General features: G+C 41.0%; 1 protein-coding gene across 1 annotated transcript in view; it reads right to left on the bottom strand.

The window, feature by feature from the left end:
• Positions 1-24,116, bottom strand: part of Macf1 (microtubule actin crosslinking factor 1) — a 327,009-nt gene that overhangs the window by 71,194 nt on the left and 231,699 nt on the right. The window contains exons 56-58 of the mRNA XM_077791438.1: positions 23,717-23,916; positions 19,712-20,207; positions 17,550-19,021 (exon numbers count right to left, since the gene is read on the bottom strand). Of these exons, the coding sequence (XP_077647564.1) occupies positions 17,550-19,021; positions 19,712-20,207; positions 23,717-23,916 (2,168 nt within the window). The remainder of the gene's footprint in view (positions 1-17,549; positions 19,022-19,711; positions 20,208-23,716; positions 23,917-24,116) is intronic.

The raw sequence follows: 24,116 nt of genomic DNA, 5'->3' as shown, positions 1-24,116 counted from the left end.
CGCTCGCTAGCAGCTTGCTGGAAGTGCTTGGCTGGCTGGTGGTTCTCCTCCCCCTTCCCGCGCCGCCGTCGCCGCCGCGCCGCGCCGCGCCGCGCCGCCCCGCCCGGGCAGCCCCCCTGAAAGCCCGGGAGCGCGCGGCGCGGAAAGCCACGGGGAGGAGGGCGGGGGCGGGGCAGGGCGCGGAGGGGGCGGGGCCGGGTAAAAGGAGCGACTAGGCGGAGGATGGGAGGCGGCGGACCGGATTGGAGGCCGAGGAGCCAAGGGCTTCGAAGGAGTTCGGGAGAGGGACTCTGGGCACCAACCGCTCGGCTCCCGAAGCCCACGCCCACTGTGCCCCGGGGCCAAATAAGCCCCGCCCACCTGAAAGGGCGAGCTAGGAAAGTCGCACCAGCGCGAGGATCTGCCGCGCCGCGCAAATCCCCTGACAAAGGAAAGCCCCGCCCTCCTCCTGCTGACCCGGCCCCCTACCGCCCCCGCCGCGTTCCGGTCAGACTCCCAGCAAGCCCAAGGGCGAACGAGCCCAGGACCCGTGCACCCGCCTCTCCCTAGCCAGCGGGTTCTGGCAAGGGGGCTACTTGGGGCCCCATTTGCCGTCAGGGTCGCGCCGCCTTCATCGCCCTCGGCTCCAATTCTGCCGCCAAAGCTATCCTTAGTCTTTACAATGTCACCTTTAGCGCGCCCCTTGCCGATCCAAAACCACTCCAGCTTGAAACCCAGCACATAACTGGTATCCCGAGGAATTCGGTCACGCTCAGAGACCAAGTTATTGGATAAACTATAGGCACACTCTACATTCCCCCCCACCCTTCTCAGGTATATGAAGTTTTGATCCATTCCCCCACCAGGATTCTTGGCCCACAAACCTGATGACTGTGGAAAATGGGATGCAGGAAGTGGTGGCGATGCCGGCAGCGGTGCTCCATGCCCAAACACCTGGGCTCCTTATTGCTTAGCATCCAAAGAAACCTGAGCCTCCTTGGGGCCAGATGAAAAGCATGTGTCTGTATTTCAAGTATTACAAAGGGCAACTCAGGAGACTATCCACTAGTCTAAGAAGTGCAAAGCCCTGCTCCTTTTGTGATGGTCATTCTCTGATTTTACAAAAGAAAAAGAAAGTAAGTTTATTAAAATGTCTGAATCCCTGTTGGACACTGTGGTCAATACAGCTGGTGAAATTTATGGAAAAGTTACTTCTATCCTTTAAACAAACAGAAAATGAAGTCAGTAGTTACTGTATGGAGATCAGTCAGTGAACCCCTGAGTTGAACCTTAGGCTTACTTGGGTAACCACAGCAATCCTTGGCAAAAATGAGATGTAGGCTAAAGTTGATGATCAGAAATTGGTAAACCTTTCTTTGGCAAATGTTTCACCCTTTCTTACTTCAAAAGAGTCTGCTGATCAATTCTACCCCCTCAAATACAAAAGACTCTCCATCTGTAAACTGAAAGAGGGTGTGGGAGACAAGACTAGACTGTTTCTACAGCCTTCCTGTTTTAGTATTCTTTAGTTTTAAAACTTTTAAAGGAGCTGCCCCAAATCCTGTGTCCTCTTGGTACTAGACATTAGAAACCCTGTTCTATGAAGAAGAATATATATAGTAGAAAGAACCAAGAATGCTTGACCTAGAGAAAGTTCCTTCTGGGAGGCGAGTAGACATGAAGTATCTGAAGGGCTGGTATGGGGGAGGAAGGAAATTTGTTCTGGATGTCTCTTTAAGCTGGCACACTAAGATCCAAGGGCAGATTTCAAGCCAACAGAGAGCCTTCTCACAGCTATTCAAAGAATAGGGTGTACCGGAAAGGGGTAACTTTCCTGACCCTGGAGGTGTTTGAGCAAAACTTCAAGCAATCACTTGGCAGAGGTCTGGGGAAACAGACATACAAATCCTTTATAGTTTGTTCAGGATGAGTTTTAAAAGTTTCCTAATTTTAATATACTGTGACCTTAAGTATTGATTAGTTTATAGATCTGATTCTTAACTGATCAGGGAATCTGGGTTTTAATTTTCTTTTAATTATTCACCACAACTGGAAAAACCCAGGGAAAGCAAGATCAATTTCACTAGCAAATCTCTGGCCAAATACATTCACTTAAGTGTTCAGATATCATAACAGACTAGCATGCCAGGGCTCCTCTGGTTGGAAGAATCTAAGGAATTCTGGCTCTGGACTAAGGGCGGGTGATTATTCTGTTATAAAGAATGATCTCGAGTGGAATCACAAACTTCATGGCCAGAAATTCCTTTCCTGTTTCCTTACCAAGTCAGGTGCCAATCAATTCAGCCTTTTCTTAATTAATCCCTCCCCATACTTAGATCTACTGTATTCTGCCCCTCTCATCAATGTTCCATACAAATAAATAAATGGGGCATTCCAACAACTATTGAAGTTGAGATTCAAATTATCAGCTGTAGTCATAATCTAATTAAGGTGCTAAGAAAATATTAGAGAACTTGGCAAAATGACACATGCCTGTAATCCCAGCTACTTGGGAGGCTGAGGCAGGAGAATTGCAAGTTTAAGGGCACCTTGGCAACTTAGTTAGATCTTGCTCAAAATAAAAATAAAAAGGGATGAGAATGTAGTAGCTTACCCCTAAGTTTAATTCATAGCATCAGAAGAAAAAAAGAGAAAAACTCCCCCAAAGTTTAAACTCAAGCTGTTGAAAAGAGAAAGATGGATGTGTGTGTGTGTGTGTGTGTGTGTGTGTGTGTGTGTGTATCTCAATGCTTCCTCCTCCCAAAGACAAAGAATGCTTTCTAAGTGCTTGTTTTGTTGTTGTTTTTTTAATCATCAGTATGTGTTCAGAAAGAAATCAAGAGAGGAAGCACAAGGTCTCTTTCCTTTAGGTCCATCTTGTTTTTTTATCAGTTTATGAGTTTCTCCTTAGTTTTGGAATGTGGAACTCTGCCAATAGGTATCTCAGTGACTGAAATAAATACCTTTACAGCTTTCAGCCTCTTGTTGCCCTGATAGTTACAACAAAAAAAGCATCTGTTCATTTCACATGCTGTGTGTAAACTTTTTAAAAGAGAAACACAGCTCCAGAGTATCTCTTTGGATGCTTTCCCCACCCCTGAAACCACAAGCATAAGCACTCAGCCAAATTTCAAATTAGTTTCTAGTTAGATGATAACTGAGCTCAAAGAATTCTCTACTCCTTTTGAAATTCCTAAGAACAGAATCTGGTGTCAGATTTTCCTTTAGTGAATCTAGAAGGAAAAACAATCCTGGTGCTTCTAGCTCCTTCCTATTTAAAGGCAATTGGGTGGAGTCTCCTCACACCCTATACACCTCCCTTTCCAAGTTTTGGACTTGGCACTTTGCCTTAGTCTGCTCCAGATCTGAACTGCCTGGCCTCAGGACAATCTAGAGACCCAACATCCACACCTCCTTAGATTCTAAAATGCCTTTTCATCCACCTTGATGGGGGCTTTGTCTTAGAGGATTTACTGCTGAATAGAGAAAAAAAAAATGGATCTTACTCAATTTTAAAACTATAAAATGTCTTTCATCTTAGATAGACTTTGCAAACATTATTTAGTGGCAAGTAGAAACTCCACAGTATTAGTTTGTACCTGTTAAACATCAGTTATTACTATACCTCTGGTACTTTTATTATTATAAAGATGGCCAAAGAGTGGCTCCATAGAGCAAAACAGCATGATGTGGAGTTTATTTTAAAAGGGTTTTGATGTTTTTTTGTGTTCTCATGTATTCCCAAACCCATGAGAAAACTTTCCATACACTCTGCAGGAACTCTCATGACCCCTGTAAGCCCTTTCCTTCTTGTAGACTTTCCAAATGACTGTATGTCAATTCCTCTTTTAGATTAGTGGTTGCCAAGACAGTGGTGATGAAAAAGACATGGGGCTTAAAGGAAGGCCTAAAGGAAGGGTGAGAGACAGGAAGGAAGGCTTCATGGAGGGAACCACATCTACCCATTAGGATTTCTATATACAGAGATGGTAAAGTCAGTGTTTCTAAAGTACAGTTTTAGAGGCAGGTATGGCATAGTCCCTAAAGAAGCAAATTCTAATTCAGTGTGGCATAAGTTGTGGGCATATGAAAGGGAAAAATGAGAGGTCATACTGGTAAGTAGCTAAAAGGTCCTTTAACCAAGGCCTCTGAATTGCAAGCTGGGGAAATTATGTTTTATTCAGAAAACCATTACTACATCAAGATTTAGCTAATTGAAACTGATCAGCAGGTCATGACCAGGGGTGATATGTGGGAAGTTTCCTAAGATTATGGGTCAGGGTGTTCATTCAAATGCCATTTATCTCATTTTTAAAAACACACAACTTTAACTTAACAAATGAAGCTTTTAGGATCTTAAACATACTAGGATAAATAACAGCTAGTGCAAATGAGCTGTGAAAGAAACTGTAGAGGCAGGTCTGGACTTTACAGCTGGACCAGCTAGAAGGTAGAGGTTAGAGGAGAAATAAAAAATAAAGATAATACTAGGGCTTGGGCCATAGCTCAGTGATAGAGCTGTCATTTAGCACGTGCGAGACCCTGGGTTCGATCCTCAGCACCACATAAAAATAAATTCATAAAATGAAAAGTATTGTGTCCATCTACAACTAAAAAAAATTTTTTTTTTTTAAAGAGAGAGGAGAGGGGGAGAGAGAGAGAGAGAGAGAGAGAGAGAATTTTCAATATTTATTTATTTTAGTTCTCGGCGGACACAACATCCCTGTTTGTATGTGGTGCTGAGGATCGAACCCGGGCCGCACGCATGCCAGGCGAGCGCACTACCGCTGAGCCACATCCCCAGCCCCTAAAAAAATTTTTTTAAAAGACAATATTATAGTATTACTCTTGGGTAACTATGGGCATAGAAGTATTATAAAACAATAGCAAGGGGAAGAAATTATTTGAATTCAAGTGTAGAGCATCCAAAGACTTGTGTGGAGGTCTCCAGAAGGGATCCTTAGACAAGAGACTCTAGAGTGGGCTAGAGACAAAGATGTAAAAGCCTTCCTTCATGTAACAGTGTGGGGCTGGCCATCTCAGAGGCTGAGTGCGGAGTGAGGAGAGATGGGCAGAATTTCAGGAAATACATATTTAATAGGAAGGAAGACAAACAAAAAGGAAAGCAGAGGAGCACCCAGAGAAGAGACAGGGAGAGAACCATGTCATGAAAGTAAAAGGACAGGATGATTTTAAGAAAGTGGAGATCAGTGATTTAGACCAGCCTCTAGACTTGGCAACTAGGAAGTCAATGAATACTTTTAAGAGAACAGTTTCAGGTGGGTGTGGTGGTATACTCCTGTAATCCCAGCAACTCACGGAGGCTGAGGCAGTTTGATGGCAAGTTCAAAGCCAGGCTCAGCAACAACAAGGCCCTAAGCAACTTAGCAAAAAAAAAAATAAATAAATAAAAAGGGCTGGGGCTCAGTGGTAGAGCGCTTGCCTAGCATATGTGAGGCACTGGGTTCAATCTTCAGCACCCCATAAAAATAAAATAAAGGTATTGTGTCCACCTACAACAACAACAAAAAGGGGGGGGGGCTGAAGGGCTGGGGATGTGGCTCAGTGGTTGAGTACTTGTGGGTTCAATCGCTGATACACCCCCTTCACTCTGCCAAAAATAAAACAAAAACAAAAACAGTTTCAGCACAATGATGGGTGCTGGGTCAGATGACCGAGTATTAAAGATAAGGAGTGAGTATTGGTCCTCCTTCTTGAGATTGTTCTTCTGGCTTCCATGAACCAGTGCTATCCCAAATCTACCTTTCTAACCAGTCTCTCTTTGGTCTCCTTGGGTCTTCTTTCTGTCCACTTGAAGCAAGTAATTAAGTTGTATACTTGATTCTTTTTTTCAATCAAAATTTTTTTTTATATTAGGGATTGAACCCAGGGGTGTTTCAGCCCTGAGTGACATCTCCAGTCCTTTTTATTTTGAGACAAGGTCTCAAAATTGCTGAGGGTCTTGCTAAATGGTGGAGGCTAGTCTGGAACTTGTGATCCTCCTGCCTCAGCCTCCTAAGTAGCTGGTATTAAAAGCGTGACCATCATGCTCAGCTTGTTCAACAAATATTTATTGTCACAAATATGCCAGACACCACAGGAAAGAGTGATGAGCAAGACATGTTCAGGAGCCTACATGCTAGCCATGGAGACAGAAGTTCATTTCACTTTAATTGCATAAGTACTCTTAAAGAAAAGCCAACAGTACAAGACCATGAGTCAAGAGGGCCAGACTTGGCCTGGAAGTTTAGGGGGCACTTTCCTGAGAAAATGATGATGTGGACATTCTGCTGGGACTCACAGTTTTTCTAATTTCAGGGTGGCATGACTATCACAAAGTTGCTTGGCTATTTTCAAGGAACAAGGCTGAATCTGGGCTGAATATTTAAGGAATAATGAATGCTGCAAGGGTGCATTAGAAAAGGAGTTAGAATAAAAAATACAGAGATTTTTTAAAACTTCTCATTGTGTTACTAAAGCAATTCTTATCATTATTTACAGACAAACAGATTTGAATTTAAAGAATTTGACTCAGAGCTTATCTTTTGGAAGTGAAAAAAATATAATAGATAATAAAGATATAAATGGTTCAATTGAATAGACACAATGAAATTCAGCAGGAGAAAACCTGAGTCCAATTTCTTTGAATTCTTATCCTGTCACTTGATTCATATATACATATAATCAAATATTAAAAACATGTATTTGAGCTGGGTATGGTGGTGCACGCCTGTAATCCCAGCAGCTCGGGAGGCTGAGACAGGAGGATCCAGGGTTCAAAGCCAGCCTTAGCCAAAGTGAGGCGCTAAGCAACTCAGTGAGACCCTGTCTCTAAATATAATACAAAAAGGACTTGGGATTTGGCTCAGTGATCAAGTGCCTCTGAGTTCAATCCATGGTACCAAACAAAAACAAAACATGTATTTGTTCACACTGTAAATAATTGAAGGATAAAGATAAGATATTTCTGTAAAATATCTGAATCTGGTATGCAACTGGCAGGGAAATGAATTATATCTGTTTTTAAACTGATTCCTTCTGAAACTATGCTGATATTTTCCCCCTTACATCTCAATATTTTAAATAAAGACTAATTAAAATTAAAAGATATATTTCCTAAAGATGTTGATGTGGTAGTTGCCATTGTAATACAACAGAGGAAGATAACATGGTCTATGTAATTAGGCCAAGGACCCTGAGATCATTATAGCTGATCTGATGGGTAACTGAGTCTGTCTGGGCAAGTCACTGAGCTGGTAATGTCTTCTGGTTAATTTTGGTTAATGATATGAAAATAATATTGATTTGTAGAGCACATAAGCCAAGGCCAAAATGGTCTCAGAAAAACTTGCTGGCTGTGGGATTCTGATAAGATGCATATAAGAATAAATTCGAATGAACAAGTGAACATGGACATATGTATGTATATGTGTATGTATGTTTTTGTATGTACATAAAAATATTTAAAGTTGTGTTATGGAGTAATGACCTAAACCTGACTATGCATTGCTACACTAGGGTCAGAAACAAGTCTTTTTTTTTTTTAAATATATTTTTTAAGTTGTCAATGGACCTTTATTTTATTTATTTATATGCGGTGTTGAGAATTGAAACTAGGGCCTCACCCATGCTCGGCAAGCGCTCTACCAATGAGCCACAACTCCAGTCCAGAAACAACTCTTAAACTTGTTCCTACAAATATGACTCAGAAAAGCTGTCTGACCATCCACTTGTTTTACTGCTGCCATAAACAAATTTTACTTTATCTTCATAATTTCCAATTTTCTAAGAAAAGTGCTAATCTAATCTAGTGCTGTGATTTTGATCAAATCTTCTGAAGAATGATTGTCCCTAGGCACAAAAGGGGACGAGGGTTCTTATTAAAAAGATTTCACAGCTAGGTGTGGTAGCACACACCTGACCTGTAATCCCAATTCCTGGGGAGGCTAAGGTATAGGATCACAAGTTTGAGTCTACTGTGGACAATATGGTCAGAACATGTCTTGAAATAAAAGGGCTGGGGCTATGGTTTAATGACAGAGCCCTTGCCTAGCATGTATAAGGCACTAGGTTCAATCCCTGGTACTGGGGCGGGGGGAATAGAAATTTCACAAAACTCATTTGTATATTTGAATAAGCTTATTTAAAAAAGGACATTTTCATTTAATGAACACCTAATAACTAATGCTTTTATCTATATAACTTCATTTAATTCTCACAAAACCCCTAAAGGTATGATTTAGCATTTAGAATCTTTCAGAGTCTGGCTTACTTCAAATGCATATGAGGTAGCAAATTTCTTTTGCTTTGTTTTTGCTGTGTTTGGGCGAATATTTGAAATGAGATTGTGTGCTCTTAACATATGCCAACTAGTAGTAGAGAAGAAATGAAACTCTGAAGGAAAGATGGAGAGGTGAGGAAACTGGGCTAAGATGATAATTCCTTCAGGACACACAAGGAAACACCAACTCCTACAGAGTAGATAGAATTGGAATCAGAGCTTAATTCTTCAGATCAGGTGGCTCCTGCATTAATTTTGGGGAAGGATAAGCACTCACAGAAAGAAGGATGAATACATACAAAAGCTCAGGAAATTCACCTTGGTGATGACCCAAGTTATAGAAGGTACAGAATAATTTGTCTCTCTTTTTTTTCCCCCCTGTGGGAACCATGTGCATATATGTTGGCTGTCCAATCATACCAGCGCTCTGCTTTCCTAACAGAGGGTCCTTTGTTCCAAACAGCAAAGCTCAAAAGAGACAGTCTGATAAAAATCACACTGAGATCAGCACTCCCAGCTGGTGCAGGGGCCGATGCCATTCCACAACACACCCTACAGGAAGTTGCTTGAGATACACAGCTGACTGATTTCCACAGCAGGATCCTTGTGGCAGAGTGGGGTGGGGACTGGTCAAGCATGGAGGGAATTCTTTAGCCACTGACTCAAATTAGTTCACCAAGATCCGATTTTATCCAACAAATCTGTATAAGTCACTCTTGGAAGCAACACTATTTCTTAATTGATTTTTGGAAATGGGGAGGAAAACCACAGAAGCTTCCCCAGGTAGCATTCTGGAACTCTTGTACTGGAAAAAAGGCAAAAATCTAATTTCCATCTTTCTAGAAGTGGGTTGAATAAGTCTTTTACTGTTAAGGGGCTATCCGCATGTTGTAGTATCCACTGTGCAGTATGTAGCACCCACTAAATGCCAGAAGCAGCTTCTACATTTGTGACAATAAATAATGTCTCTGAACTAAATGTGGTAGAGTGTCCCTCAAGGGGAAAACTGTCCTGGATTAGAACCACTGGGATAGCATGAATTTTGGTACCTAATAGACCTTTCAATCCCAACTTAAACATTGACTTGCTAAATGACTTGAAGAAGTTACTTTTACCTTTTCAAATCTCCCATTTAAAATGTCTGATTTACAACAGGATTACTAGAGGTCATTTAGACTCAGGTCTTTCTTGCAGCACTTAAATAACCACTACCTCTGTGATTCTTTGTGTATATTTCACATCGTTAACCAGAGACTGTCTGCAACCCAGCAACCATCCAAGGACTAGCACAGTAAGTGCTCAATAAGACAGATTAAAAGGAACATGGAATCCCTTCCTTCTAATCCCCACAAAGGGATCAATGCAACATCATCATGTAGCAATTTTCTCATCTCTGGGTAGCCCAAAGTTCTGAGAGATCCCCCTTTGAAATAGGAATTCTGGTTTGTGAGGGCCTGGGATTAAGAGTGTCCCATTAATCTTGCACAGCCAATACCAGAGACTCAGATTTGAAAAGTACCTGGTTGTGGCAGTTTTGTTTTTTATTTTTTGGTACCAGGGATTGAACCCAGAGTCACTCAACCACTGAGCCACATTCCCAGCCCTTTTATTTTTTATTTTGAGATAAGGTCTTGCGAAGTTGCTTAGGGCCTCTTTAAACTGCTGAGACTGGTTTTGAATTTATGATCCTCCTGTCTCAGCCTCCCAAATCACTGGGATTACAGGTGTGCACCACTGTGGCAAAATCTTAAAGAAGGTGGGGAAGAAAACATTCTCTTTATAGCTACATTTTGAAACTAGGACAGCTGAGACTTGGGCAGGTCTTAGGAGACAAGACACAGCCATTTGGGGCAGTGATGCTTTGGTGCAATGTCCTGACTCAACTACCAGTGAGATTCACCTATTTCCTGGTAAAGTAGCCAACAGTAACAATCAAGGGCCTTCAGAGTAACTCATAACACTTCCCAAAGGCTCATGGCTTATAGCTCATACACTATCCAGTCAGCTTGAAAGTGCACAAGATCCTTATGACAGGGTCTTGCTATGTTGCTGAGATTGGACTTGTACACTGTAGTATTTTTCTGAAAACAGACTTTTCTTCCTTCCTGTACAAAATCATATGATGAATCTCAGTTGTGAATGCTAGGTGCTGATACTGTATGTGAAGGATTTCGGTAAACTCAAGTTAAACTGCACATTTTCTTTGGTCGAGGATATATTGATTTGTTGCTTTAAAAATCTCCCTTTGCTGTAAAAATTTCCAGACAGATTTTTGTGAAATCTATCCATGCTTTCTTGACAACTTTCCATTTGATTTCACTACCTTCACTGAGGCGTGGACTTCTTTAAGATGATGTAACGGCTGCAAGTTTGGGATTTTCCTTGTGATGCTTACATTTAAAATACCAAGTGGCAATACTTTAAAAGGGAGCTGGAAAAGGTTCAATATGAAGGAAAAACTTAAAGGCCTCAAAGGCTCCTTTGCTTTCTCCCCAGGCAGTTGGTATGATGGGGGTGGAGAAGATTATTACAGAGCATTGGAATTCTTTGGGGGGGTGGGGTGGGGGTTCACATAAGGGTTATAAATATCAGTGGCCAAACTGGGTTGGCTGCAGAGAACAACTGACATACTATCGCCTCCCCTTAAAGGCACAGAACAAGGGAGCTCCTTGAAATATTTCCACAAAGGAAGCTCCTCTTCTCTTTAGAAACGTATCATCAGCCAAACACCTCCATCAACAACTGTACACAAATTTCACATGCCAGGGAAAGTGACTAGAGCTTTTTGAGCCAGACACAGATTAGCACCAGTAAAAATAAAGAATCCAGTGGCTAAAGGAAGGTTGACTTAGAGGCAGTTCTTACTACAGAGTCACAATCAGATTATGGGAAGACTGCTTGCTATATAAATATTTAATTTAATCAAGTAGTACCCATTCTAACTGAATCCTATATGTTCCATACATAAGTGACAATTTTCTTCCAGGGCAGTGGTTCTCAGAAGGGCGATTCTGCCTTCCAGGGGACATTTGACAATGTCTGAAGACATTTTTTGGTTGTCACAACTGGGAAGTTACTATTTCTAGTAGTTACAGGTCAGAGATATTATTAAATATCCATGTACAAAAGAGTCCTCTAAAAAAACAAAAAAACACCCAGTCCAAAATCTCATAATGCTGAAGTTGAGAAAGCCTGTTGTAGGCTATTTTCTTTACTTCCTTGGATCTTAGTTTCTATTGAAGTAGCCTTATTTAAGGAAGAGAAAGAAAGGAAGGAAGGAAGGAAGGAAGGAAGGAAGGAAGGAAGGAAGGAAGGAAGGAAGAGGGAAAGATGGGGGAAAAGGGAGGAAGGGAGGGAAGAAGGAAGGGGCAGGCCAAAGGGTCAGCACAAGGCAGGGGAACAGGGCAAAGGGTACCTACTTATCTTGGCTGCTATAAATCCATCTGATACCTAAGCCTGCAAGTGATAAGCCATACTAAGTTTTAGTTTCTTTCTCTCCTGGGGCAGGTAGATAATGCTGACCTCATTTGCTTTATCTTTTAGTGACTTGCTCCAAGGCAGGTATACTAATTGGCAAAACCATAGATGGGCTGATACTGCCTTTGTAATCATTTGAAAGGAAGGGGCAAGTACCTCCATACCAATTGGCAGTCTTTCTACTACATGATGGGCCCTGTCTTCCAAGGGTTTTTCAAATGTGCTTACAGGAGCACCTAAGTTTGCTAACCCTGAGGCAAAAAATTAAATGAAAAAAAAAATTTTTTTTTTTGGTACCAAGAATTAAACCCAGGGTTGCTTAACCACAACCCTTTTAATTTCCCCAACCTTTTAAATTTTTTTATTTTTCTTTCTTTCTATACACACACACACACACACACACACACATATATTTTTAAAGTCATCCATGGACCTTTATTTTATTTATTTATATGTGGTGCTGAGAATTGAACCCAGGGCCTCATACATGCTAGGCAAGCGCTTTACCACTGAGCTACAACCCCAGCCCTTTCTTCCTTCCTTCCTTCATTTATTTTTTTGAAACAGAGTTTCACTAAGTTGCTTAGGGCCTTGCTAAATTGCTGAGGCTGGCTTTGAATTTATAATCCTCATGCCTCAGCCTCCCCAGTTGCTGGGATTACAGGTGTGTGTCACCATGCCCAGCTAAATCAAGAGACTTAAAAGACTTTAAAAATAATTTAATTAATCTTATTTTTCAATGTACTGGACATTGAACTCAGCACCTCATGCTCTGAGCTACATCTCTAGCCCTTTTTGAGACAAGATTCACTAAATTTCACAGAGGCAAGCCTTGACTTGAGATCCTACTGCCTTAGCCTCCCAAGTAGCTAGGATTAAAGACATCTGCCAACATACCCAGCTTAGGGACTTTTCTTGTTCTGGTCTCAGACTAGGATATCTAGCTCCCCCAGATAAAAGCTGCAGTGTATTGAGTCCCTGACCTTGAGCTCTGCTGGCCTGAATTAGTAGTGGAATAGTCCAAGGGAAGCCTACTACCACACCTATATCCCAGCAGCCCAATTCATCCATGTTTCTCTCTTTTTTCTTTTCTTTCTTGTGACTCCCCTCCTCCACCTCCCCTGCCCTTCTTTCTTTTAAATGAACCCAGGGTTGCTGTACCACTGAGCTACATTCTAGGCCCTTTATAAAAAATTTTATTTTGAAACAGGATCTCACTAAATTCCCCAAGTTGGCCTGGAACTTGTCATTCTCCTGCCTTAGCATCCCCAGTAGCTGGGATTACAGGAAAGTGCCACCACATGCCAGGCTTCTTGATGCTGCTTGACAATATGATGCTAAAAGTACCACCCACATCCTTTCTGACTAACAAGTCAACATGGTTCCCGTGGAGAAGCAGAGGTACAAGGGAGGGAAAGAGTTAAGACTCAGAATAATCTCAATTCTTTTTTTTTATTATTTTTTAGTTGTTGATGGACACAATATTTTTATGTGGTGCCAAGAATCGAACCCAGTGCCTCACACATGCAAGGCAAGCACTCTATCACTGAGCTACAACCTCTGCCCAATCTCAATTCTTAACAAGTAAAATCTACCCAGGGAATTTCAGAATGAGGAAAGCCTCTAGCTATTATAAGAACTAATAGATTTCTTTCTACCCTTCCCACTAATGTCATACTGGGGGAATTCTTTTGCTCAAGCTTCAGTGATGTAAGGGTCCCTCCTTTCTTGTTAGTCTCCTGTTAGGCACATACAATTTGATTTCCTCAATAATCAGAGACTCATTTAGGAAATGGAATTTCCTAAAGAGATTATTTAGTCTTTTCTTCCAATTTTCTGAATACATGCTACTTACTCTCCTTATGATTTCTGGAAAGGCTTTTTCCTTTCTACGTTCAACTGAGAGCTGAACCCAGTAAAGGCCCTAACTCAGGAAGATTGAGGTCTTTGCCTTCTTAGAGTGGAAAGAACTCTTTCTCATTCCCATCTGAGAGGTTCTATTGCTTGACCAGATTCTATAAATTATTCAGAGGAACCAAGGGAAACTTTTAGTTTTTCTGTGTTCACTTAAGGAGGAAAAATTTTTTTCCCATAGACTAAATGCAGCTGCATGGATTTATCAGGTCTATTGCACAGCTCCAAGCAAGCCTGGAAGTTCTCCACAGATCTGACTAGTCCTTCTGTTTTGACCATTCCCAGTGGAGTTAACCAGGTCAAAGCAGAGCCTGTGTTTCTGTCTCACATATCCATATCCTCTTCCGTTATGCAGATTCTTGTGTTGAGAGTATGATCCCATTGAGGAGGAGGAGGAGGAGGAGGAGGAGGAGGAGGAGAAGAGCTGAAAACTTAATGTTGTTTTTAAATATTTATTGTCATTTTTTGGGGGGATGGTTCTTGAATCCAAAAGAAGAGTCATGAGTCTGGCTACTGCTGGACTACAGCATGTTAACCCAGGAACTCGACGTTCACAACATGAAAATGACTCAGTCCTCAGAATGGGTCCAAGACCTTCCCTTTTTATAGCCTCTAGGGGGCTGAGGAACTGACACAGTTTTCCCCTCTCATTGTTTTCACTTCCCATGAGTTCAGCAGATCAGCCAGGAATATGCCCCTCCCCTCCAGACCAAAGACCTTTGCTGGGAGGAGGCAAAAACTTCACCAAACTTTTGACCTCCCTAAAGGTAGACTGGTAAAACGGAACTTCTGATTTGCATATCAGCTCTTGGAAGGATACTGATTTTTTTAAACCCCTTTATGTTATTTATTCATTTTTATGTGGTGCTGAGGATGGAACCCAGTGCCTTGCACATGCTAGGTAGCGCTCTACCACTGAGCCCCCTAATCATTTAATAGTAACTAGCTATTGACTTAATGATGGGTCACAACAGGGTTGTCAACACCAGTCTATACTACACACTCTGTCAATGCCTGGCTGACTGGTCCCAGCCTTCATATCCATGGTATTCAAGGTAGGAGGCTTATTCTTAGAAACCAATGAACTGAGTTGGCTGTGACAAGCAACTAAGCAACTACTGAGCTCCTGAGCACCAGGAGGTCTACCTCATAGTTAATAAAATTTCAACAGCCTTATTTACTTCATTTTCTAGCTCACTAATTATTAGAAAAGAGGGGATAGACTGCTACAGGCAGACCCAGTAATGGCAGAGCAAAGCAATAGCAGTAATACACTTGGTATTATTGGGGCAATGGTTCCAGGATCCTCTGTGGCCCCAGATACCAAAATCCATGCATGCTCAGGTTCCTTATATAAAATAAATAGTAGTTGCATCTTCCTATAGCTGTAAATCATCTCTGGATGATTACTGTAATACCTAATACAAAGAAAATGCTATGCAAATTGTTATACAATATTGTTTTAAAATTTGTATTATTTAACTCTGTATTATTTTGTATTGCTATTTTTTATTATTTCCCCCCATCTGAAATATTTTTAATACATGATTGGTTGAACCTGCAGATGCACAGAGCCAACTGTAATACTTGCCATCATGGGAAAAAATACTTTATTCTTGGTTTCTAAGAATAAGTCTGGGGGGAAAAAAACAGAAATTACCTCCTCACTATGCACCTGTACGTATAGCCAATCTGACCAGTTCAACACTGCAGAGGCCCCAAACAAGCACTTCAACATAGTTCTCAAACTGCACAGCAACTTAGAAACACAAAGCAGCCCCAAACCTCCTAATAGCCTTGAGAATATGTTCATAGGGGAGAACTGCACAATATTTTTAACATTAATTTGTACTCATTAAGAAAAACTTATATACAATACAGTATTGTGAAAATTAGTCAAACAAAATTTAAAATAATTTCTACATAAATTAGAATCTGGTTAAATGAGACTATTTTTGAACCTATAGGGATAAGCTTCAGTTGTCTAAAAAATTTGTTTAGTTGATTAGACCATTAATTCCAGTAACCCAGTTCCAGGTCAACTGGATAACAGACACATATCTGCAGAAGAGTCCCTGCTCTCCAGGAGCTTACAGCAGAAAAGGAAAGAAAAGCATGCAAGATGACAGAGGGAAGGCCACACTGCTACCAGAGAAGAGGTGTGGGTGTTTTGAAAAGGAACAAGCATTGCCTTATGGGCTTGAATTTTATCTATTTATTCTTTCTTATCAGGGTGCTCCAAGAAATCAAATAGGATGACTTCTGTTGCTTCAAACTGTACTATCTCCAAATGTGATAAGGGGGCCTTCAACTAGTGTCCCACTTTCATACAGAATGTCCCTTAAGCTCCTAGTGGGGCCTTTGTGAAACAATCACCTTTTTGCACTTCAATTTTGTCTACAAAGTCCCTTCCAAGAAACATGTGGCTCAGACCTGATGTCAACATCCCCTCTTTATATATTCTAAAAGGAAAGAATTCTAGCCAAGCACAGTGGCTAGAACTTTGGAGGCTGGGCCAGGAGGATCATGAGTTCAAAACCAGCCTCACCAACTTAGTGAGGCCCTAAGCAACTTAGCAGGACCCTATTTCAAAATAAAAAGGGCTGGGGATGTGGCTCAGGGGTTAAGCTGCTGGAACAACCTGTTGAGAGTATCCTTTCTAAATCTATTCCATGTACCATGAAAGACACAGTGGCTGAGTGAGACATTTTTAGGTATTAATAACAAAGGAAACTCTTGGGCAAAAGGCTCAAGAGTTGCCCGGTGCAGTGGTGCCTGCCTGTAATCCCAGTGGCTCGGGAGGCTGAGATAGTAAGGTTTTGAGTTCAAAGCCAGCTTCAGCAACAGTGAGGTGCTAAGCAACTCAGTGAGACCATGTCTCTAAATAAAATACAAAATAGGGCTGGGGATGTGGCTCAGTTGGTTGAGTGCCCCCGAGTTCGATTCCTGGTACAAAAAAAAAAAAAAAAAACTCTTAAGCAAGAGTTATTAGTCTAGATGGGCAGGCCCTTGGCCAGCAGATTGACACTTTGGGGTCCAGCTGTCTAATCACTGTGCTTTATTTATTTGTTTATTGATTTAGCGGTACTGGAGATTAAACCCAGGGGGACTCTTCACACTGAGTTACATCCCCAGCCCTTTTTATTTTTTAGCAGGGTCTCACTAAGCTGCCAAGGCTGGCCAAACCTGTGATCCCCTGCTTTAACCTCCTCAATAGCTGGGATTACATTTGTGTGCTACTGAGCCTGACCTGTTGTTTAAATTTAAATCTCAGGGCTAGAAATTTTGACTCAGGTAAAGAACTAAAATATTTCTGTGATTAAGGTAGTATTTCTCAAACCTCCTACAGGCAAAGAACGTGTACTCTTGAGGAGCCTGAGCTATATTTTTAAGCTGCTTTCTGTTAAATGGGAAATTTCTTTGAAGTGTCACATCTCATTCACTTCAATTCATGAGAATTTTACATCTTATTCCAGAATACATCAATAATTTCCCCTGAAATCTGTGTAAAATCAACACTTCAGAAAATGAGCCCTTGTCCATCTTATGGTTTCTCATAGCTCAATTTGAAAAATAGGTACCAGAAGATACCTTCACTGCAGTTACCAAAACAATTAATTTGGCATCTCAAGAACTCCTAAGAGGAGATTCTTAGCATAAGAATTAAGACTTATATATTTCTTTCTATATCCTTACTTTGTTATAAAAATTGAAATAAATCACAATAGAAACATGTTCAAAACAGTCTCCATAGAAGTCCAAGAGACTGTTCAGTCTTTAGCGTACTTTGGTGGTGATGCAAATGAGACAATAGAACTGTCTCAGCTAGAATTGAAGTTACAAGCAAGGAAATATATGTATTAGATAAAAAAAGAAAAAAAATAAGAGTGAGACTTACTTTAAAATCTGCTAATTGTTGGTTGATGACATCCACTTCAGTCCCCACTATCCACTGGAGTGCCTCTCCCTCCTCCGCTGCTGTGGTTGCGTCATTAAGTACTTTCAATTTTCTATAGAAGTCCTCTACTCGACCCAATGTTAGCTCCAGCTGTTCTTGGCGAGCTTTCCCCCTCTCTGTCAGTTTGCCACACTGTTTATTCAGGGCTTCCAGCTCCCTCTTGAGACCTAACAAGTCCAGAGTCCCCTCTTCTTCTAGCATTTGTCGGCACTCTGCTTCAGAGGCCTCTATGTCGAACTTGAGGGACTGGATTTTGTTCAGAAATAGCCGTACATCCTCAATTTGGGATTGGAGGCTATCCGTGTCTCTGCCAATAGCACCCATGCCATCTAGCTCATCATCCAAGTCTGCCAACTGAGAAAACATCTCTCGGACTCGGCAGTGAAACTGGCCAATGCCCTCCAGCTTGTTTTCCATTGTCATGCAACCACTGTTCACTCTCTGTTTCACTTCTAGGAACTCTTGCTGAGTGACCTCAGCTTGATGTAGAAGTTGGGACGCATCAGATCCATTTGGTGCATCTTCTACCAGCCCCTGAGTGAAGTTCCTCAGATAGTCCACTTGAGGCTCCAGTGCCTGCAGCACTTCCTGTTGAGCTCTTAGCTTCTCCAGGTTCTTGTTGCTACAGGCTTGAGAGCCCAGGGCATCAAAGATTTCAAGTTGGTGTTTGGCTCCTTCAACCTTTCTTTCAATATTCTTAAAGCTTTCCTGAAACTCCTTGAGCCTCTGAGTCATTTCTTCAAGCAACCCAGTTTTGGCCTGCAGCTCTTCTGTAATGGCATCCATATTCTGGTTGATCTCAGCCTTCTCATCCCGGATACCATCCTCATCGGTTTCTGAAAAGTTAATCAGAATGTCAGCAGCACTATTCAGTATTTCCAGCAGGGAGCGGCGCTTTTCCACCTCACTCAGCATAGCCTTTGCTCTCAAGAGACTGGATTCTAGTTGCACTGGATCCAGAGTGACCTGCAATTCAGACATCTTGGCTTTACAATCTTCTATCCATGGCACAAGGTCTTCCACATGCCACTGATACTTCTGAGCTTTCTGCATACAGTCCTTGAGCCTGGATTGTCTGTCTGCAGTTTTTTTACTAAGCTCTTCCCAGTGGCTTTTGAGTTCAACCAACTGGTTTTGTAAAGTCCTTTTCTCTTCTCCAGGGGGTACAGAAAGCAGCAGAGATTCCCCCTCGGCCACAATCACTTCATAGGAACCACTGTGTTGATTAAGGCTTTTCTGAAACTCTTCATTCTCCTGTAGTTGAGACTGTAGCTGCTCCAGTTTTGCAGAAATTGGGCAGCTTTTTGCTTGCTGGCTTTGTTTGTCATCCAACCAGGTCTTCAACTCATCAAACATTTGCTGGAACTGCTGGGTGCTGGCAAGAGCTGACTGGAGTCTGTTCATGCGATCGGCTGAAATGAGAAAACAAAATTGAAATTAATCAAGCCTGAACATGGCATTAAAAATGTTTGCTGATCTTAAGGGAAGGGAAACAAAGGTTAATTGAGAATCTACCATAAAAAAGACACACAGCTAGGCTCCTTCACAATGACAATGAGATAAAGGAGGCTCTATATCTTATTTAAGATCAACTTTGTAAGGTGACTTGATTACTTCTAAGCTAGTGGAAACTGAAAGTCATAAAAATTTCCAGAAAAAGAGGCAATAAATCAATGATAAAATTTGCCTTATGTAAGGTCATCATAAGAAGTCCAGAGTACATTTTCACTTTGCATATATAGGTTATGAGCTCAAGTATGTGTGTACCTATAATATAAAGAAAAGAAGTGAGTATCAGTGAAAGTGTGCAAGTAACTCCACCTATTAGTACATCTATGGGCATGAGAGGCTACCTGATTGCTGACTTTGAATCAGAGTTTTTATCTCTAGGACTGTGCTATGTAAAGTTCCAGATACTGCCAGAGTTCAGTGTGCAATAACCACAGCAGTTCTCACTGTCACTGGAAGAAGGAACAGGTTAACACTATTCTGAATCCAAGAGCTAATCTAAGTCATTCTAGATTCTTGGATCTACTACTAAGCCATTCCTTTTTTCTGTTGCCACTAATAATGGTAAGAGTATGTTCCTCACCCTAACTCACCTGCAAGGTCTTCTAAGCCTTGGAGTGGCAGGGTGACTGTCTCCAAACGCTTCTTCAGTTCATCCTTGAGGTACTGCTCACCAATGAGCACAGAGAGTTCATCACACAGTGTTTGAGCCTCCTTTATCTCATTGTCTAATTGTTCCAAGTCAGATCGAATCTCACTGGTCTCCTCCAATTGTTGCTTTACAGCCTCAGGTTGGGTGCTGATGGCTGACTGGCCACTTAGTCGCTGTCCAACTGCCTTCACTTTTTCTGATAAGTCCTGGAGCAGTTCTTGGTACTGGGTGCTTTTAACAATAGCTTGGTCAATTTGGCTGGAACGGGAATTGAGTTTGTCAGTCAGCTCGACCCACTTCTGATTGATGCTTTGGAGTTCTTTCTGTACTTGGCTGGTAGATGGAGATACATCTCCAGGGCCTGTTAGTATGCCCTGAGCTGCCTCATTCAGCTGCTCGTGCTGTTGCTTGCGTGTTTCAAATTCTTTCAGCATAAACTAAAACAGAAATGACATCAAGATGTTTAGACAGAGAAAACATCTAAAAGCAGTGTCAAAACAAAAACTGATTTTGGATTGTGATAGCCCCTTCTAAAAATAAGCCAGAAAATAAGGACCAGGCTATCGTTATTATTTTTTTAAGCCAGTCAAAATTACTGTTTTGTTTTGTATTGAGGGAAGGTGTACTAGGGATTGAACCCAGGGGCACTTTACCACTGGGCTACATTCTTAGTCCTTTTAAAAATTTCCCTATTTATTTTATTTTGAGACAAGTTCTCACTAATTTGCTGAGGCTGGACTCAAATTTGCAGTCCTTCTGCCTCAGCTTCTTGAGTCGATAGGATTAAAGGCATGTGCCACCACACCTAGCAAAAATTACTGTTTTAATGTAATAGGCTGAGGCAGTATTACTTTTAACAACTGCTTCATAAATAAATATTTTGAAAGGATCATTGATTGCATTATTTTATTTTTTTCCCTTATTTGTCCTACTCTGTTTTACTAAGGTCGGCCTGGGCTAGGAAACCAGATTGGTGTTTATCAGCTTTGCCATGCAAATACCAGTCCTCTGAATCTGGAGTCTGGAATAGTGGGTCCCAGACCTACTATATTACTGGTTGGGCTTGCCATTTCTACTTTCAATGCCACTGCTTTTTTTGGCTTCTTTACTGGAATTCCTACAGTACCTGTGATCTATATATTACAACGGAGCAAAAGGGTTCTATAAAGCAAGGCACATGTCTTCTAATTTGTTTTCTATCCTCTACCCCTCTCAGAAAAGATATTAGGATTACAGGCTCTGGTGCCAGAGTGTCTGAGTTCAAATCCTGACTCTCTAAACTCACCAGCTGTATAAGTTTAGGTGAGTTTTTAGAAATTCTTTGAATCTCAGCTTCCTTACTAGTAAGATGGGGATAGCAAAGTATTTAACATGGCTGGTGAGATAATTTGTGGAAAGCACTCAGCATTTACAAAATACAAAAATAAGACATGATCAAGAAAAACAAATATGTAAAGAATAAACTAATCCCAGCAGCTTGGGAGGTTGAAGCAGGAGGATAACGAGTTCAAAGCCAGTCTTACCAACAGTGAGGCACTAAGCAACTCACTGAAACCCTGTCTCTGAATAAAATACAAAATAGGGCTGGAGACGTGGCTCAGTGGTTACGTGCCCCTGAATTCAATCCCCAGTACCTGCCCCCACAAAATAAACTAATAAAATGAAGTAAAATTAAAAAATGATAAAAACATTGACATAATATAACAAACTGCTGTGAAAGCACAGAGTAAGAAAGACTAGTCCTGACAAAAGGAAGAATGAGATGTTCCATAAGTGACAATAAAGAATGAACAGGGGCTGGGGTTGTGGCTCAGTGGTAGTGCACTTGCCTAGCATGTGTGTGGCACTGGATTCAATCCTCAGCACCACATAAAAATAAATAAACAAAACTAGATAATTTCTAAAAAACAAAAGAATAAACAGGAACACCTATAATCCAGCAACTCAGGACAGGAGGATTAAATTTGAGACCAGCCTTGGTCACATAGTGAATAGTAAGTTCCCAAGCAGAACAGAGAGTTAGGCTGGTGAAGGGTCCTCCAGGGGAAGGCCTAGCAAAGGCACAGAGCCATCTGGGTGTGACATGTTTGAGAAAACTATCTGGTGTAGGTAGAAGACTGGGCATATGGGGATGGAGCTGGAAATGACAAACTAGACAAGCTGGGACCAGACTACGAAAGCCTAGTTATTTGGATTTTATTTAATAGCCAGCCAAGAGTCACTGAGCATTTTAATATCCCCAGATATGTGATTTAAGGAGATAATTTGGTAACCAGCGGTGGGATGGAGGGAAAGCCCATTAGGAGGCTCTTCTTATGTTATAGTCCAGAGAGCAAGCCTATGACAGGATGGATAAAAAAATCAGAATACGGATCAGGGACCCCAGCAATGCCTAGGCCCTTTCAAGAAGTCCACAAGCCAGGTGTGGTGACCCACACCTATAATCCCAGAAACCCAGGAGGCTGAGGCAGAAGGATTTCGAGTTCAAATCCAGCCTCAGCAACTCAGTGAGACCCTATTTCTAGATAAAATATAAAAAAGGGCTAAAGATGTGGCTCAGTGGCTCAGTGGTTAAGCATGCCTGGGTTCAATCCCCTGGTACAAAAAAAAAAAAAAAAAAAAAACCAAAAACCAAGAATTCTACAAGGTCAAACCTATTTTCATAATAATACTAAGATGTTATCTGTCATAAATGTTCAATAAAATTTCCCAGAGACTACCTGATGTCTAATATTACAACAGACTGAACATGTTATGTATGTTAATGTGATGGTTTTATCATTGCTATTTTTCAATGAATATATGTTTTAAAAATTACTGTTTTAATACAGTAAATTAAATATCAATAGGTAAAATACAAACTCTATAGATCCTCAATATCTATTCTTTTTTTTTTTTTTTTGGTATCAGGAATTGAACTCAGGGGTACTCAACCACTGAGCCATATCCCCAGCCCTATTTTGTATTTTATTTAGAGACATGGTCTCACTGAGTTGCTTAGTGCTTTGCTTTTGCTGAGGCTGGCTCTGAACACGCAATTCTCCTATTTTAGCCTCCCAAGCTGCTGGGATTACAGGCATGTGCCACCGCACCTGGCAATTCTCAATAACTTTTAAGAGTATAAAAGAGTTTGAGAACAAAAACCTTGAAAACCACTGAATTAGAAAAATATTTGTGAGTAGACTAACCAGGGCTCAAAAATTATTTGAATGCAGAGCCCAAAAAGTTTCCTTCAAAAAGTACTCTTAGTTTTAGGTAACCTGGTGGGAGGGGAGACGAAATATAAGAGTTTGGGGAAGAAGTAGGACTAGGAAAAAATTCTAGGCAGAGTTTCATTGGAAGTGACATGATTTTGATCAACCTAAATTCTATAATGTTAGGCATAATATAAATCAACTTTTTTGAGGTTTGGCTAGTAAAAAATCTTTAAAACCAGCAGATATATTATGTACTATGGATTACTACCATTGAGGATTAAAAATAAAATATTCTATAATTTCACCAGGAAATGTTTTTTCATTCTTGTATCTACCTCTTACTGCCTCTATTAATGATATTAATAATAGTTATTGACGATTTACTATGATAAACACTTCATAAACATCTCATTAAAATTGAGGAAAAGTACCAGGCTGGTTGCCCATACTTATAATCCCAATGACTCTAGAGGCTGAGGCAGGAGGATCGCAAGTTTGAGACCAGCCTGGGGAACTTAATGATACTTTGTCTCAAAATAAAAAATAAAAAGAGTTGGGGATGTAGTTCAGTATTAAAGTGACCTTGGGTTCAATCCCCAGTACTAGGAAAAAAAGTATTGAGGAAAGCACTGAGAAGTTAAGTGACTTGTACAGGGTCATATGAAATTTACTTGCTGGGAGCAGGATTCAAACCCAAATTCACATGGCTCAAATTTCCGTGCTCTAAAGTGTTAAGCTACACTGCGTACCTGGACCTGCTGCTTTTGTGCATTCAACATATTAGGGTCAATAGACAAGGGGCCCAGGACTCCCATCATCAGTTCCTTTTCCATTAGCCAGGGCCGGAGCTGGGATTCTGCAGCCTGGAAGCAGGCCAGATGGCTTGCAGATTCCTCTAGCTGCTTTTGCCGAGTCACAGTCACCTCAGTGGCCCTTTCCCATCGGGAATCTGTAGAGAAGAAATGAGATAATATAGATCTTTACTATCATCAGTAACTGATACGATCCCTAAATTAAATTCCTAATATATTACAAGAAATGACCCCAGGAGTATTATTTAACATTTTTTAAAATAAAAAATAACCCTTTAAAAATTTTAACTAAAGAAATACAAACAATTGTGTATTTTCATTGGGGTAGTGGTTACAT

Source organism: Urocitellus parryii, chromosome 11 (genome assembly GCF_045843805.1).
Source record: "Urocitellus parryii isolate mUroPar1 chromosome 11, mUroPar1.hap1, whole genome shotgun sequence".
Taxonomy (NCBI): domain Eukaryota; kingdom Metazoa; phylum Chordata; class Mammalia; order Rodentia; family Sciuridae; genus Urocitellus; species Urocitellus parryii.
Note: the sequence above shows the minus strand (reverse complement) of the source record. Positions and strands in the feature narration are given on the sequence as shown.